We start from the raw sequence: 17,360 nt of genomic DNA, 5'->3' as shown, positions 1-17,360 counted from the left end.
TGACAATGAAGTTTTGTGTGACTCTAGAAGTATATTTTGTGGCTATTTTGACATATAAGACATCTTTTTTGTATGGATAGTTTATGAAAGATGAAAAAAAAGACAACAAAGTTAAAGCACACAATCACACTATTGGACACATTCTGCTTATTGTGAAAAATGAACCGCCTTTTTGAGGGTTTTGACATAGAAGCTTATCAAACCGCTAATGTTACAAAATCAAACTTCTATCCATCCATCCGTCTTCTTCCGCTTATCCGAGGTCGGGTTGCGGGGGCAGCAGCCCAAGCAGGGAGGCCCAAACTTCCCTCTCCCCAGCCACTTGGTCAAGCTCCTGCCGGGGGATCCCGAGGCGTTCCAAGTCAGCCGGGAGACATGGTCTTCCCAACGTGTCCTGGGTCTTCCCCGTGGCCTCCTACTGGTCGGACGTGCCCTAAAGACCTCCCTAGGGAGGCGTTCGGGTGGCATCCTGACCAGATGCCCGAACCACCTCATCTGGCTCCTCTCAATGTGGAGGAGCAGCGGCTTTACTTTGAGCTTCTCCCGGATGACAGAGCTTCTCACCCTATCTCTAAGGGAGAGACCCGCCACCTGGTGGAGGAAGCTAATTTCGGCCGCTTGTACCCGTGATCTTGTCCTTTCGGTCATAACCCAAAGCTCATGACCATAGGTGAGGATGGGAACGTAGATCGACCGGTAAATCGAGAGCTTTGCCTTCTTAATTTCCTCCCTCGCTGACGTCAGCACTTCCAATAAGTATAGCACAGAAAAAGCTTAACAAAAAGCCGTTAATCCCTTGAATTAGCACTTGTGTGTTACGGTGATGTTTCACACGGGCATCCTATAGTTTTGTGGGCCTTTATTAAAGAGCAAGTGCCTTTGTGCTTATTTTGACAAAAAATGGACAGATTAATTGTTAATTGTTTATGCACTTTGCAGAAAAAGCTCTACTAAGTTAAATTACAAAACCCCACCATATATTATTATTGTGGCCTTGAGTTACGGTGAGATCTCAGTGTACTAGTATTGCATGACTACATGTTTTGTGGCTATACTGATGAAAATAGACAGATATTTTAATGAAATGAAAAAAAATAAGCACTGGTATGTAAACGCAACATTAACATGTGATTAAAAATGTGAATTTTGATACCACAATGATTAAAAACCCTACATTCCTGATGGAAATAAATAGTAGTAATAAGTACTGTATTTTACAGACTATAAACTTTATTCCCAACGCTTTGAACCCTGCAGTTTATACAACGGTGTGGCTAATTTATGGACTTTTCTTCGCTAACGGCCATAATGTTTTGCGTTCAACAAATAGTTTTCAACACCGACAGAGACACCGAAAAGGCGTGTTATGGTTTGTGCTAAGGCGCCATCTTTTGGACGAGTTCACTCACTGCAGGTGCTCCGGATTGAAAATGTACTTTCTGTTTCGTTCCTTGAACCGCAAGTATTCGTCCATAGCATTTCTGCTCGAAATAATTCTTCATTCATCACTCCAAGTAACGCTTGTAAGTTTTACAATATAACTAAAACAATTCTTACTTATTAAACCGTCCCATGTGTGATACCTGTGGGAGTGTTTTCATGCATATTTGTACATACTATCATAATGTAATCAAGCTAGCTTCGTTAGCATTACCAAATATGCTGACACGTTTACAAGAGTCTGTGTTAGTAATACTAACTGACAATGGGATTCTTTTGTATTGTTTCAGTTTCGTAAATTCACCAAAACATCACTGTGGAGTTATTACGTCTGTTTAGCTGATTGGAGAAATAGCTTCCGCACCTAGTGGTTCCATGACAATGACTTTTGTTTTGTTTGATCATCCGTTTTACTGCCGTGTTACAGGTACCGTTTGAAAATGATTATGGCATGTAAATAAACATTTACAAAATATATCGTACCGGTATATATCCGCGGCTTATAGTCCGGTGCGGCTAATATATGTAAACATATTTATTAAAATATGGTACTTTTGTGTGTGCTGTGTGAGTAAAACGACAGAAACAACAGTTAAAAACATACACAATAAATAGACATATGTATTCATGAGAAGAGCGCAGTTAAAGGGAAAAAAAGTGGTCAAAAGAACGATGAGTTACATGAACAGAGGTTAAAGGAGAGGAGTGTTACCTGATCATGTGATAGCTGAGAGAAGATGCCAAAGTGCAGCAGCATGCAGTCAGGCAGGAGGTAGAGGTAGAGAGAGAGAGAGAGAGAGAGAGAGATAGGAAAAAGAAAGAGACAAAAAAGGAGGAGGGAGACAAGAGAGGTCAGTTTTAGAAGCCCGCAGTGGTAGTAACCTATGAGGCGCGCAGGAATGCATAAATAAACCTAATCTGTCATCTGAAGAAGTCCACCAAGAGAAGGTTTAGATAAGGAACAATCCATGCTGTTTTGTGATAAAAACAACAAATATGACATTATCTATTTTTTTTTTTTTTTAAATTGAACACAAATGGAATAAAAGTATTAAAAAAAAAATTGACTATTAAATATGTACTATATATATATATATATATATATATATATATATATATATATATATATATATATATATATATATATATATATATATTTGACTATTTTTTTTAATATACAATTCAGTAAAAAAAAAGCCTGGGTTAAAATAATATTTTCAAATGCAAAGACCATTAAATGCATGGTTTTGTAAAACCATATGTGTCCCACCAGACATTTTATGCCTTTATTTTTAAATATATGCCACGTTTGAATAAAAGAAAGTGAGTCATTTTAGCTCTACCTAGTAGTGGCAAAGTTGGTCAAAGACATGTTCACTGAATCTATTGGCAAATTTGTAAAAAAAAAAAAAAATCATATTATTTATTTGGTAATGTTGAGGTGTCAAGTACCATTTTTTAACACATGAAATTGGGCGGATCAACAATGATACATCTACTGTATAATGGAGAGCTATAACAGAAATGTTGCCCTAAACATGAAAGAAGGATGTGCGTTAGTGATATTGGAAAGGAGTTAATAAGCGTTCATCAGCAATGTGTGTGAGACAGACAGACACAATCCAACAAAAAAATAGAACTAAAAAAAAAAGGTGCACTTACTTCTGTAATATAAATATTCCTACAACCACAACAAAGGAGATGAGGTCGGCACACACCCACATTAAGCAGTATTCATCGGCTCTCTAGAAGACAAGAAAAACACATAATTCACCACAAGATGGCACTGCAGTGCCACAAGTACTCTGCAATGCACCACACAAAAAAGGATTTAACTTTCAACTTGACTCTTGCAAAATGAGGAATTACTGTAATGTTTTTTTTAAATGCACTATAACTTGGATTATACATTCACTCGAAAACATCTGCTGGCACGTTTGACTTTGCCAGATGCCGCAGCAGCCCGAACACAGCGGGACTTCTTGAGGTCATGAGTTCCCCCGTGCAGGCCTCCCCATATGGCGACAAACAGTGCACCGCTCAGGCCCAATGATTACAAGAGACACAGTGAAGGTGCGGAAGGAGACAGCCTGGTTAATAAGCTATGGTGACATTCCTTGCGTTATTGTGCTGGGACTCAAAGCAGAAACAGCTTATTTAAGGAGGTCCTGCAATGTATCATGGGACACAATGTTTTTTGTGGCCCTAACAAGATTTTGTTTGTGGCCCCATTTCTGTCTTTAATATTATTCTCTACAGCAGGGATGTTCAACTAAATTGTTTTGAGGGCCACATTTCCAGAAAGCTGTGGACCAGAGGGCCAAACTTCTCCTTTTATTATCAGCCTTATTTTGTATAATCCGGAGAACCAGCTCTATTTGATTCTGGTCAATTTATTTTGTGAGAGTTACAGGAGAGCTCTGCTGTTTTTAAGGTACTTCTGAAAAAATTGGAGTCAAAGATCCTCTCCATGACAGCACTCTAGTGTTTTTAAGAATCTGCTGCAAAAATGTGAGTCTCGCACTAGTTTTTTTTAATCTAAGCTCATGGGCCATCAGTTGAAAAGCCCAAATGATGAAAAAGAGAAGACCTAAGATAGAACATTGAGGAACACCACTGGTACAGCTAAATAAGTTGAACAATTTTTATTTATTTATTTATTAATTTTTTAACGGACTGCATCTGAAGTAAACAAGCTACAGCAACACCTTAGTTACAGAAATCAAATGACAAATTAAAATGCCAAAAAGTAGAGGACTTAAAGTGGTGCCTTGAGGAATGCCTCAGTTATGTAAATGTAGTTTGCCCTCAGTGTTTTCGAGCAAGGTTAAAAATGTAATGCAAGGATCTGCTACTGTGTTTACAGTGGTCCAAGTTCCTCTATACAACAAGTCTACTGTTTTTAGGAATTTGCTGCCAAAATGTTTGTTTTGAACTTAACTCGGGGGCCAATATGGTGTCATTCCCAGGCTGGATTTGGCCCCCAGGTTTCCAGTTGAATAGCCCTGCTCTACGGCCTAGTGAGAAATGTAATGCCTATCTGCAAGTCGCGCTTCGAAGTTTGCAGTTTGTAAAGGTGACTATGTGGGTGTCATTTCAGGTCTGTTCTCTAAGTGTTCAAACCTTTATCTAAAAAGTTGTAAACAGTTATTTTATGCTCTAGCTATCAACAATGTCACATTCATAATTTACAGTTTGTAAGTCACAAATGTATTTACCATGGCCTGACCTGGAACCAATTAACAGTGAATGGTACTGTACTACTCTTGGCGAAGAGAAGTAGGTACGGCTATGGGAACCCGAGAGTGTGCATTAAAGACGTTCAAGTATGTTTTTAATAAGATATTGAAGGGGCCCTGTTATGCAAAACCAACGTTTCTTACCTACTGGCACCTGTTTTTGTGTATGCAATGTTAAATTTGCAATTATCTCAATACGTTTTTGAATGGACTAAAAGTTTAGCAGAGACAAAGTATAATCGTATCTATGAAGCAATTCAGTCAATCAAAGTAGAATGAGCAAACCCCTCCAGAGCATGACGACCACATTGATGATCAGCTACTGCAGTGACAGGTCGCTATAATCATGTGCCCACCCCCACTGGTTGTAGCGCTAAACAGAGGTGGGTAGAGTAGCCAGAAATTGTACTCAAGTAAGAGTACTGTTACTTTAGAGATTTATTACTCAAGTAAAAGTAAGGAGTAGTCACCCAAATATTTACTTGAGTAAAAGTAAAAAGTATGTTGTGAAAAAACTACTCAAGTACTGAGTAACTGATGAGTAACATACACACTCATATATATATATATATATATATATATATATATATATATATATATATATATATATATATATATATATATATATATACATACATACATACATACATACACATTGATATATACAGTATATAATGTATATGTATTTATTTAGCTGTTTTTGTTTACATGTTAAAGGGGTTTTAATGAATATACATGCATGTTTAACATATAGATTCCTTTCTTTCATGAAGACAAGAATATAAGTTGGTGTATTACCTGATTCTGATGACTTGCATTGATTGTAATCAGACAGTTGTGATGATAACGTCCACGTTTTCAAATGGAGGTGAAGAAAAGTTCCTCCTTTCTGTCTAATACCACATGAAAGTGGTGGGTTTTTGGCATCTTGTTTGTCCAGCTTCCATATTCGTTTTTATACACTTTACAAGAAATATATTGGCGTCAAACTCCGTAGCTTGCTAGCTTGTTTGCGCTGGCTTTCGGAGACTCTTGTTTTGAAAGCGCAAGCGCGATGGAGCGGCACTTTTATTGTGAAGACAGGAATGTCCTCATGTGCGGTCAGTCTTTAGGCTTTTGACGGGATGTACGGTTAAAATAAAAAAGTATCTTTTTTCCTTCACACTTTTGATTGATTGATTGGAACTTTTATTATTAGATTGCACAGTACAGTACACATTCCGTACAATTGACCACTAAATGGTAACACCCCAATAAGTTTTTCAACTTGTTTAAGTCAGGTCATGTGACCACCTGGCTCTGTTTGATTGGTCCAACGTCACCAGTGACTGCATCTTATTGGTGGAACGAAGTGAAACGTCACCAGTAAGGCAGGCACTTTGAAGGTCTGTCTGACAGACCAAAACAAACAAAGCGTGCATTAACAGATCGATAAAAATTAGTAGCGAGTAGCGAACTGAATGTAGATAAAAGTAGCGGAGTAAAAGTAGCGTTCCTTCTCTATAAATATACTTAAGTAAAAGTAAAAGTATGTTGCATTAAAACTACTCTTAGAAGTACAATTTATCCCAAAAGTTACTCAAGTAGATGTAACGGAGTAAATGTAGCGCGTTACTACCCACCTCTGGCGCTAAACAACCGCATAGAGTGTTTATGCCAGGGGCTGGCCCTGCATGTGAGTCACAAATTCTGCTAATGCTGTGATTTGTGTGGTTGCGTATGTTAACATTTGTGATACTCCTGTCATTTGTCATCTGTTGACTTGCTGATCCTGGAGGACTAGGTAGTGTGTCCTTACCAAGAGCCAGATGGGGTAAGGCACCTTCTTGAGGACATGCGGCGCCTCTGACGTCACAGAGGACACGCCGCTGCACCACAGCACAGAATACAGCCAGGGCTTATTGACAGTGTAGAGGGTGAGGCTGATGTTTCTTTGTGAAAAGTCCCTGAAAAACATAATGTACAGTAATGTACTGTAAATCTAGTGCGTTAGTGACTGTGTGTATAATCCTACCCGATTTCCAGAGTGCTGGCCTGGTTGTATCTGAGCAGCAGCCTGCTGATGCCCGCCTCTCGGAGGCTTTGAGGACTTTGTTTCTCCACTGATGTCTGGATCAGACCGGGTGCAATCTGTCTCACCTGAGCCCTGTCTTCATCAGGAGTCCACAATACCTGCAAACACACAGATGAGGTCAGAGCAAAATCAAAACGACAAAAACTACAACATTAAAGATAAAGTACTAAAGCAGTGATGTCTAAATTGCAGCCCCCAGGTAATTTTTTAACAGCCTGCGGCACATTTAGAAAATACTATTACAAATACACTACGTTACAATTGTCCATTATAGGGATGTCACGGTTATTGTGACCAAAATTATCAGGGTTATCATAATTATCGCGGTAATTTTTAAATGTGCTCAAAATTTTCTAAAAATACTTTTACTGAAATCCTTTAAACCAAGTTTTAATTTTAAATGTGCTCAATATTTTCTAAAACTACTTATACTGAAATCCTTTAAACCAAGTTTTATTTAAAAAAACACAAACAGCACATTCAAATTGTATTTATGTACCTCAAGGAGAAAGTTGAATGTGCACATGAAAGGAACACAAGCATTAAAAACAAAGTAATATGGCAGAAAAAAAAGAATACTATAAATAAATAAAAAATAAATGTGAACATTTTGCAAGATGGCACCTTATGGACATAAGACGTAACTGCACTTTTTGTTCATATAGATAAAAATAGTGTTCATGTATGAGGTCAAGTCTTACACAGGACTGCACGATTATGGGCAAAATAAGTTAAGATTATTTTTATCAATATTAAAATCACAATTATTAATCATGATTATTCATTATGTTTAGTAAAACAGTGCTGGGGTATGAACGCGACACCATCATATAATTTGTAATCCATCCATCCAATTTGTAATCCATCCATCCATTTTCTGCCGCTTGTCCTTTTCGGGTCGCGGGGGGTACTGGAGCTTGTATTATCTAATAAAAATGCTCTAGATAAAGACAAATATTTGTGTTTTTGTTCGTTAATAGTATCAGTGTGTCAGCTTTTTTAATACATGATGCCTTTATCTTTATTTTTACATTTTCATAGAGAGAGGTATTTTTAAGTTATGTACACACATTTACATGTACATGCTGTACCGGGGTAGGTCTATTAAGAGTTTGAGCAGAAATGTGTTATAAAAACGTATTAATTATACACTATAAAACATTAACAAAATGTTGTGTCACATGAATGGTTATGAAAGTAATTACTTTGTGGAATGAAAAAACACATGTAGGAAAAAGGTGTTTACTTTTTGATAACAATTTAAAACACAAAGCAGTTTGGCAAATGAAGATAAAGTCAAGACAAGCGTTGTTCTTCTCCAACAAACATGTACTTCAGCGGAAGTTTGGTCAACAAAAATAAAGGAGTGATACCTCCTACATCTAATACACAATCTTTGTGCCTCACCGACAACTCATACTGCGTTCAATTCGATGAAATGACAAAACATTTGAGCTACTATTGATGTTATTTGAACACTGATAAAGTTAGCAGTTAAATTTAGGGGCCATTAAACAAACTAAAGACTTTATAAACAAGTTGTGGCAACGTTCCCGACACGCCGCTCGCTGCATGGTAACTCTGTCCCAGCAGCTAACGGAAGGACGCTAGTTGCACGTTCAAAATGAAAACGCAACATCAAATATTTTTCTCCTCCAACAGCATTGCGCTCTTAAACACACACCGAGACTCCGCGGAAGTAGAAGCGATAGTGTAATTTTTACATTGTCATTGTTCAAATAATAATAATGAAGTGAACCAAAAGCAATGCTGTAATGAATTATTTACCTAATATCGGCTCCAATTACTTCACATTAAATATTGCATTTTGAAAAATGTTTTGAGGGGAAATATTGCATATTGTTTTTGCCATAAAAAAATTGTTTTCATTGAAAAAAAAAAGGCATAAAACTAAAACAAAATAAAAACGTTACGGCAACAGATAGATCTGACATTGATCTATAGATATTGAAGTGTTACAAGTAAAAAAAAAAAAAAAAACACTTTATTAACTGAGATACTTTAGTGTGATTTTTTTTTAACTGTCATTCCATCAAATAATAATGCAACAAAAGCAAAGTTGTTATTAATTATTTCCCTATTCAAGGGTCCAATTACTTCACATCAAATATTCCACTTTGAAAAATGTTTTGTGTAAAATACTGCATATTTTGTGTTTTTGCAATAAAAAACAGGGTCGGTCTTTAGGGAAAAAAAACATTTAAAAAAACGTTATGGCAATGGCTGAAGTTGATCTATAGAAAAAAAAAAAAAAATACAACTTTTGGGTTTTGGGACGTTTAGTGGTCAACAAAATTGAGAGGAGCCTAAGGGTTAAAATATATATTGTTTGGGTTTAAAAATTTTAAATATCAAAATGGCCCCCCGCGTGCTTTCATTTTTCAGTGGAAAAAGTTTGGACACCCCTGTACTAAAGTGTTATGATACCAACCAGACTTTGAGGAACCCTAGATTGCTGCGTGGCCTGCAGGGTGTCATTGATCCAGCTGTTGTAGCAGGGATGTCCCACAGGGGGTCTCCTGAGCCTGAACACCACACTGGTGTTATGGTAGGAGGCCAGCTTGAGAAGCTGCTCCAGGCTGCACACACTCTGGTTGGCAATCAGGTTCCTCTCGTGGGGGGACAAGGTTTGCACCGTCCAGAAGGGGTCGTCCTGCAGAATTGGAGCAAACAGCCTTTTTAAAAAAATGTAATTATTGTTACATGAGTATCCAAGCATGACTTTATCTCCGGCATCCTTAAACATGTACAGAAGGTTAAATGCAAAGCCGATTACGTGACATCACTGCTGTCCCACCTTGAGGAACCACTGTCCTGCGTTGAGCTGCTGCAGATCGGTCCAGTTGAAAAATGAGGCGTCTTGCATTGGTCTGTCAGGAAACATCTTCTCAACGTCAGTGGTCCTGCGCAGGGTGGAGTCGCGCATCAGGAACGGAACCCCGTCGACGCTTGTTTTAAGAAACAACATTGGGAATAGGTTTATTGGTCATTTGAGCGATTGGAAAGGAAATTGCAGCTCTCTTCAACCACCTGGTGATTAATTAACAAGTATATTGCACAACATTGTTGTAATAGTGGTAAGGAGCAAATTGCTCAATCAGCAACAATACTGCTGATGAATTAGTGTGGCAATGCACGGGATTCAAACCAACATTTTACAGCGCACGCAGAGGCAGATGAAGCTGCTGGATGCTTACCACTCATGATAATCACATACTACCATCTTGCGGTGTTACCAAAAACTCCATCAGGAGCAGCTGTGAATGCCAAGAGTCGAATGGTGTCATGACAACTTTTTCACTTCTGAAAAAGCTATAGCCGCCCTTAACAGCAGGCCCGGCCGACCTGTCTGACAAGCCTGTAAATGTGTGTTAGTCATGTATGATGTCTTTTTGTTATTTTTTTGTGTGTGATGTGTAATGTCTAGTGTTTAAATGTACGGCAGTGACAATGAATTTCCCCAAGGGGACCAATAAATCTAATCTAATCTAATCTAATCTAATCTGATACAAAACCAAATATTGGAGCCTTGAGTGTTGGCTGGTACCAAAATTATTCCAATACGATATCAGCAGGAATCATAGACCCAGCTATGATATTTGTAGTGTCCAATGTTGTTTGATCAAGTGAAATTAGTTCAACAGAGGACAGTGGTAGGTATACAAAATACTAAGTTCATGGCATAAAGTACATACTTTTACTATTTTGTTGCGTGGAGTGTTAGAAAAGGTTTGATTAAATACAATTACTAAGACAACAGTGGTGTACAGTATGTATGAAAACACTAACCTTATAACTAGAGATGTCGATAAATGCTTTAAAATGTAATATCGGAAATTATCGGTATTGTTTTTTTTTATTATCGGTATCGTTTTTATTTTTATTTTTTAAATTAAATCAACATAAAAAACACAAGATACACTTACAATTAGTGCACCAACCCAAAAAACCTCCCTCCCCCATTCACACTCATTCACACAAAAGGGTTGTTTCTTTCTGTTATTAATATTCTGGTTCCTACATTATATATCAATATATATCAATACAGTCGACAAGGGATACAGTCTGTAAGCACACATGATTGTGCGTGCTGCTGGTCCACTAATAGTACTAACCTTTAACAGTTAATTTTACTCATTTTCATTAAATACTAGTGTCTATGTAACTGTTTTTATATTTACTTTCTTTTTTATTCAAGAAAATGTTTTTAATTTATTTATTTAATTACATTTTTTTTTTTTTTTTTTTAAAAGGACCTTATCTTCACCATACCTGGTTGTCCAAATTAGGCATAATAATGTGTTAATTCCACGACTGTATATATCGGTATCGGTTGATATCGGTATCGGTGATTAAGAGTTGCACAATATGGGAATATCGGATATCGGCAAAAAAGCCATTATCGGACATACCTACTTATAACAGATATACAGAGGTGGGTAGTAACGCGCTACATTTACTCCGTTACATCTACTTGAGTAACTTTTGGGATAAATTGTACTTCTAAGAGTAGTTTTAATGCAACATACTTTTACTTTTACTTGAGTATATTTATAGAGAAGAAACGCTACTTTTACTCCGCTACTTTTACTCCGCTACTTTTACTCCGCTACTTTTATCTACATTCAGCTCGCTACTCGCTACTAATTTTTATCGATCTGTTAATACACGCTTTGTTTGTTTTGGTCTGTCAGACAGACCTTCAAAGTGCCTGCGTTTCAACAAATACAGTCACTGGTGACGTTCACTCCGTTCCACCAATCAGATGCAGTCACTGGTGACGTTGGACCAATCAAACAGAGCCAGGGATCACATGACCTGACTTAAACAAGTTGAAAAACTTATTCGGGTGTTACCATTTAGTGGTCATTTGTACGGAATATGTACTGTACTGTGCAATCTACTAATAAAAGTTCCAATCAATCAAAAGTGTGAAGGAAAAAAGACCCTTTTCCATTTCAACCGTACATCCCGTCAAAAGCCTAAAGACTGACTGCACAGTTCCATCCATCCATCCATTTTCTACCGCTTATTCCCTTCGGGGTCGCGGGGGGCGCTGGAGCCTATCTCAGCTACAATCGGGCGGAAGGCGGGGTACACCCTGGACAAGTCGCCACCTCATCGCAGGGCTGCACAGTTCCTGTCTTCACAATAAAAGTGCCGCTCCATCGCGCCTGCGCTTTCAAAATAAGAGTCTCCGAAAGCCAGCGCAAACAAGCTAGCAAGCTACGGAGTTTGCCGCCAATGTATTTCTTGTAAAGTGTATAAAAACGAATATGGAAGCTGAACAAATAAGATGCCAAAAACCAACCACTTTCATGTGGTATTAGACAGAAGGAGGAACTTTTTTTCTCCTCTATTTGAAAACGTGGACGTTATCAGCACTACTGTCTGATTACAATCAATGCAAGTCATCAGAATCAGGTAATACACTAACTTATATTCTTGTCTTCATGAAAGAAAGGAATCTATATGTGTTAAACATGCATGTATATTCATTAAAACACCTTTAACATGCAAACAAAAACGGCAAAATAAATAAATATAAATTATATACTGTATATATCAATGTATGTATATATATATATATATATATATATATATATATATATATATATATATGTATGTACATATATATATATATATATATATGTGTGTGTGTATATATATATATGTATATATATATATATGTGTGTATGTATATATATATATATATATATATATATATATATATATATATATATGTGTGTGTGTGTGTGTGTTTATAAATATATATATATATGTTTGTGTGTATATATGTATATATATGATATGTGTGTGTATGTTACTCATCAGTTACTCAGTAATTGAGTAGTTTTTTCACAACATACTTTTTACTTTTACTCAAGTAAATATTTGGGTGACTACTCCTTACTTTTACTTGAGTAATAAATCTCTAAAGTAACAGTACTCTTACTTGAGTTCAATTTCTGGCTACTCTACCCACCTCTGCAGATATATGCTTTCGAAGTGCAGTGTAAATTTGTGTTTTCAGGAGATTGAATATATCAGAGCATGTACGGTAACCTGGTGAATTGGGTACCTGATAGCTACGTCGGCCTCCAGCCCAGTGACATTCATTTGCAGAGCTCGCTGAAAGGACCACATGGTGTTCTCTGGAGCAAGCTGAAATCACCCGATAAAACACAAAAATTCACACTTTATCTCATTTCACCACATGTACTGTCTCTAATGGTGAGTTCCTTTTACTCTTGAAATAGTCTCGATAACATCAGCTATTGTATTACAAATTAACTCGGTTAGGATTAATAGGTCCCAGCAGGTTAAACATCACTTGCAAGAAAATAATAATCCTCCTATGGATAACACAGCCTGCGAGCGGGAAAAAAAACAAGAACATGTTATGATCAATACTGTGACCTCGTGGAGGCCACTCATGTGATATGTGCTTTCTCAGAGGGACTTTCACAGTCACACACTCTCTCCCAATTTTAGATTCCACTGTGAGGATCGATCGCTTTACACAAATAACCGCAAATAGCAGGGTGAGTGTTTTTGTGTGTGTGCGTGAACATGCCGGCTCGCTTTTCCCATCAGAGTGTTGCGTAACACAAAGCGGGATATTGAGCCAAGTGCATAAATCCAACTTCAGCTCACTTAAAAAGCTATAAAACTAACTGTTTAGACAGGCATCATACTTGCAGCGTGGCACTTCACCATGCCCATAATGATTAGATACTACTTTATATACTAGAGTTGATTTACTCCTATTTACTGCATTGCGGAAACCAATTGACCGGAAAGTTGTAAATCTGAAAGAGAACTGAAATGTTTTCATTTGGAGCTTCCTTTGGCGCAACAGCCTCAGGGAGTATAGAAGAACTGCACTGATGAAGGCTTTTGCTGATAACACACAAGACACCATCAGAGAAGTACAAGTATGTGGTTTTCCCGCACTTAGGAACTCACCATAGGGACCCCCTGGTGGCCAATAACATCAGGGCGAGGCCTAAGGTTGCTAGGGTCCATAATGCAAGGGGAGGTGATGTACAGCGGCACCACGTAGAGGCCCAGTAACATGGCAAGATACAGCAGCATGACCACCACCTGGAACGCTGCGGGACAGCACACATTTGACCGTCAACGGGGAACCTTCAGTATAGATAAAAACACTACAAGTTTTTAAAGCAATACCAGCCTACCCTGGGGGCCACAATGTTGCACTACCATGCCATAGTTGCACTGAGTCTACTGGAATCCCCACCATTAGTTGGCATAGCGTATGTCAAATTCAACTCCAACAGATCTAACTAAAACATCCGGTCTTACTTGCTTGCATTAGCTTATAGCTGAAGATCAATAAAGCTTTGTTTTTTCAACCATGGGAAAGAAGTAAGTAGGAAGGACAATGCTGGGAAGGAGAAGTGGATGATATTCATTGAATTAAAAAAATGAAATGATCAAAAACATAACCAAGCATGGATTGTTATCACTGCTAGTCCGCACCATACTGAAGCAGAATGAATCTAACGCCAGCCAAGGATGTTAGAATATCTTAACGGTGGACATTTATCCATGAAAATATGGAGAAGCTGTTGATGGTGGGTGTGTCGAAAAAACAGCTGCAAGGAAATACCGTAGAAGTCCAGGTAAATTCTGTACATTATTATTACATTACTTCATAAAAATTACTGTAGTTGTTAGTAGTATATTTTAATCTATGGTATTGTATGTATACAATATTATCTCAAAGTTTGTTTTTCTTTTTAGAAGGCATGTTACATGTTAAAATGGTGCTGTTTGGGAGGGGCAAGCACCAATTGAATAGTTTCAATTAATTTTAATTGGAGACGTTGATTTGAGATACAAGTGATTTGAGTTAAGCGCTAGGGCTGCGAATCTTTGGGTGTCCCACGAATCAATTCAATATCGATTCTTGGGGTCACAATTTGATTATAAATCGATTTTTTCGATTCAACGCGATTCTCGATTCAAAAACGATATTTTCCCGATTCAAAACAATTCTCTATTCATTCAATACATAGGATTTCAGCAGGATCTACCCCAGTCTGCTGACATGCAAGCAGAGTAGTAGATTTTTGTAAAAAGCTTTTGTAATTGTAAAGGACAATGTTTTATCAACTGATTGCAATAATGTACATTTGTTTTAATTATTAAATGAACCAAAAAGATGACTTATTTTATCTTTGTGAAAATATTGGACAAAGTGTGTTGTCAAGCTTATGAGATGCGATGCAAGTGTAAGCCACTGTGACACTATTGTTCATTTTTATTTAATTTTTTATTATAAATGTCTAATGATAATGTCAATGAGGGATTTTTAATCACTGCTATGTTGAAATTGTTACTAATATTGATACTGTTGTTGATAATATTATTTTTGTTTCACTACTTTTGGATTGTTCTGTGTCGTGTTTGTGTCTCCTCTCAATTGCTCTGTTTATTGCTGTTCTGAGTGTTGCTGGTCGGGTTTGGTTTTGGAATTGGATTGCATTGTTATGGTATTGCTGTGTATTGTTTTGTTGGATTGATTAATACAAAAAATAAAAAAATAAAAAAATCGTACAACGTGAGAATGGCGATTTGAATTTGAATGGATTTTTTCCTACACCCCTATTAAGCTGGTAAGTTGAGGTACTACTCTTTACAAAAACGCCATACAGCAAGGCGTGGCATTAAAGAGAATAGGGAATTTTGCATATTAGAAATGAATATAATTATTATTGAAGCAAGAAACAAAGTTAACCTTTCATCTTCCAAAATATTTTTGCTAACAACTTTTCCCGGAAAATTATGTTAGAGTGGCAACTTATAAAGAGGCGAATCTGAAATTGCATTGCATTGCTAGCCTATTATAGTTTAAAGTACCAGTAGAGTGGAAAAAGAAGTTGACTTCATATATCTAATTGTTTTTCATTGTATCAACAAACCATATCCAATTGTATTTACAATCCGCAAAAAATACAAAAAAGCTGTCTAAACATCACAAAATACCACAAATTCAGTCAGCCAATTTGAATATTCCGCTCCGAATACCTCCGGCTATTTCCGTAGATTGACGTCACTGGAAGAACGCTTCTGCATTCTGACCATATTATCAGATCAGTCATACTGGAAATGCGCAAAAATTATATAAAGAGGTGTAGAAAGAGATGTGCTATCTATCATTCACAATCCCTATATTAGACACTAACACATGTTTTTCTTTTTTTATGCATTCCAAGTCGTAAATAACTATATAAATAAAAAGACCGCTAACAATGGAGTCTATGGGGGCTCTCGATTTTGCCCACAAAACTAGTGGTTAGAGTGTCCGCCCTGAGATCGGTAGGTTGTGAGTTCAAACCCCGTCCGAATCATACCAAAGACTATAAAAAATGGGACCCATTACCTCCCTGCTTGGCACTCAGCATCAAGGGTTGGAATTGGGGGTTAAATCACCAAAAATGATTCCCGGGCTGCTCACGGCTCCCCTCACCTCCCAGGGGGTGATGCAGAAAATAATTTCACCACACCTAGTGTGTGTGTGACAATCATTGGTACTTTAACTTTAACAAAACTGTCTAAATAACTATTCAAAACCTGCAAACAATACTCTATTTACATCTCGTGGTCTGAATAATAATCAAATATTAGTAATGTTGTTATTATAAGCGCTAACATGGACAAAGTCCTTTTAGCATTGATAATCGAGAGTAGTTTATGCTGCACTGGACTCAAGGAGAGACTTTCATGTAAATATTAAATTAAACTAAAAATGGCAGTAATGCAACATATAAAGACACAAACTGCAGTAAAACTTAGGGAGAAGAAGAAGAAGCGTATGCAGCACTGCAGCAGCGAGCCAGCAATTTCTTGTTTGCTGCAGTTTCTGCTACTGCTGCATCGCGTCTCGGCTCGTCAAAAGTTATTCTAGATTACAAATCAAGCCTCTCGTCTGAATAATAGGAAGAATTAGCTATGAATCTCGAAGAATCTAGAAGTTGTTCATCTGTGACATTTAATTCATACCCGGAGATGGAGACAAAAATTACAACAGAAAACACTGTCAGCAGCAAATGTTTTTAACCCTTCTTGTGGATTAAAATAAATTCTTCATTTAAACGTGAACATATGGACATCCTATCAGTCGTCATCACAGTGAGAGCAGACATTGTACAGAAAGCAATCGATTTATTATGTTTGTAGTTTGTATTTCTTTTTTTGCACTTAGCAATACTGCTAAGTATTGTAGTACTGCTATGATCCAGCTGGATCTATTCAGCAGAACTTTTAAAACCTGTAGCTCATCCTCCTTATATTCAGGATCAACAATATAAAGTTCTCAACCATCATTTGCCCCAAAGTAGCCGTAATTGGCTCTCAAAGTGTGCATGATTTGCATTGTTGTTGGTAAGGAAGTAGGAACCACGTCACACGATCAGAGGACTGGCTAACTCTATCTCTCAAAATGGCTCTAGAATCTCAGAGAGATTGATACAATTTTGATCATATCTATTTACTCCCAAACTTTGGAAGTCTTTAGGTGTCATAAATCAGATATATATGATAATAGCTTAAATATA

General features: G+C 37.2%; 1 protein-coding gene across 4 annotated transcripts in view; it reads right to left on the bottom strand.

The window, feature by feature from the left end:
• Positions 1-17,360, bottom strand: part of gdpd5b (glycerophosphodiester phosphodiesterase domain containing 5b) — a 75,545-nt gene that overhangs the window by 10,431 nt on the left and 47,754 nt on the right. For 2 of the 4 annotated variants that reach the window (XR_009816602.2, XM_061972740.2), the window contains exons 8-15: positions 13,744-13,889; positions 12,857-12,939; positions 9,572-9,722; positions 9,206-9,427; positions 6,694-6,851; positions 6,478-6,625; positions 3,103-3,185; positions 2,153-2,167 (exon numbers count right to left, since the gene is read on the bottom strand). Coding sequence is in view for 2 of the 4 variants with exons in the window: in XM_061972740.2 (XP_061828724.1) it covers positions 2,153-2,167; positions 3,103-3,185; positions 6,478-6,625; positions 6,694-6,851; positions 9,206-9,427; positions 9,572-9,722; positions 12,857-12,939; positions 13,744-13,889 (1,006 nt within the window). In the remaining 2 variants the exon portion in view is untranslated. The remainder of the gene's footprint in view (positions 1-2,152; positions 2,168-3,102; positions 3,186-6,477; positions 6,626-6,693; positions 6,852-9,205; positions 9,428-9,571; positions 9,723-12,856; positions 12,940-13,743; positions 13,890-17,360) is intronic. The other 2 variants (XR_009816603.2, XM_061972741.2) reach the window with 1 other exon arrangement.

This window comes from Nerophis lumbriciformis, linkage group LG17, assembly GCF_033978685.3.
Source record: "Nerophis lumbriciformis linkage group LG17, RoL_Nlum_v2.1, whole genome shotgun sequence".
NCBI lineage: Eukaryota > Metazoa > Chordata > Actinopteri > Syngnathiformes > Syngnathidae > Nerophis > Nerophis lumbriciformis.
This window is presented reverse-complemented; position numbering and strand designations above follow the sequence as displayed.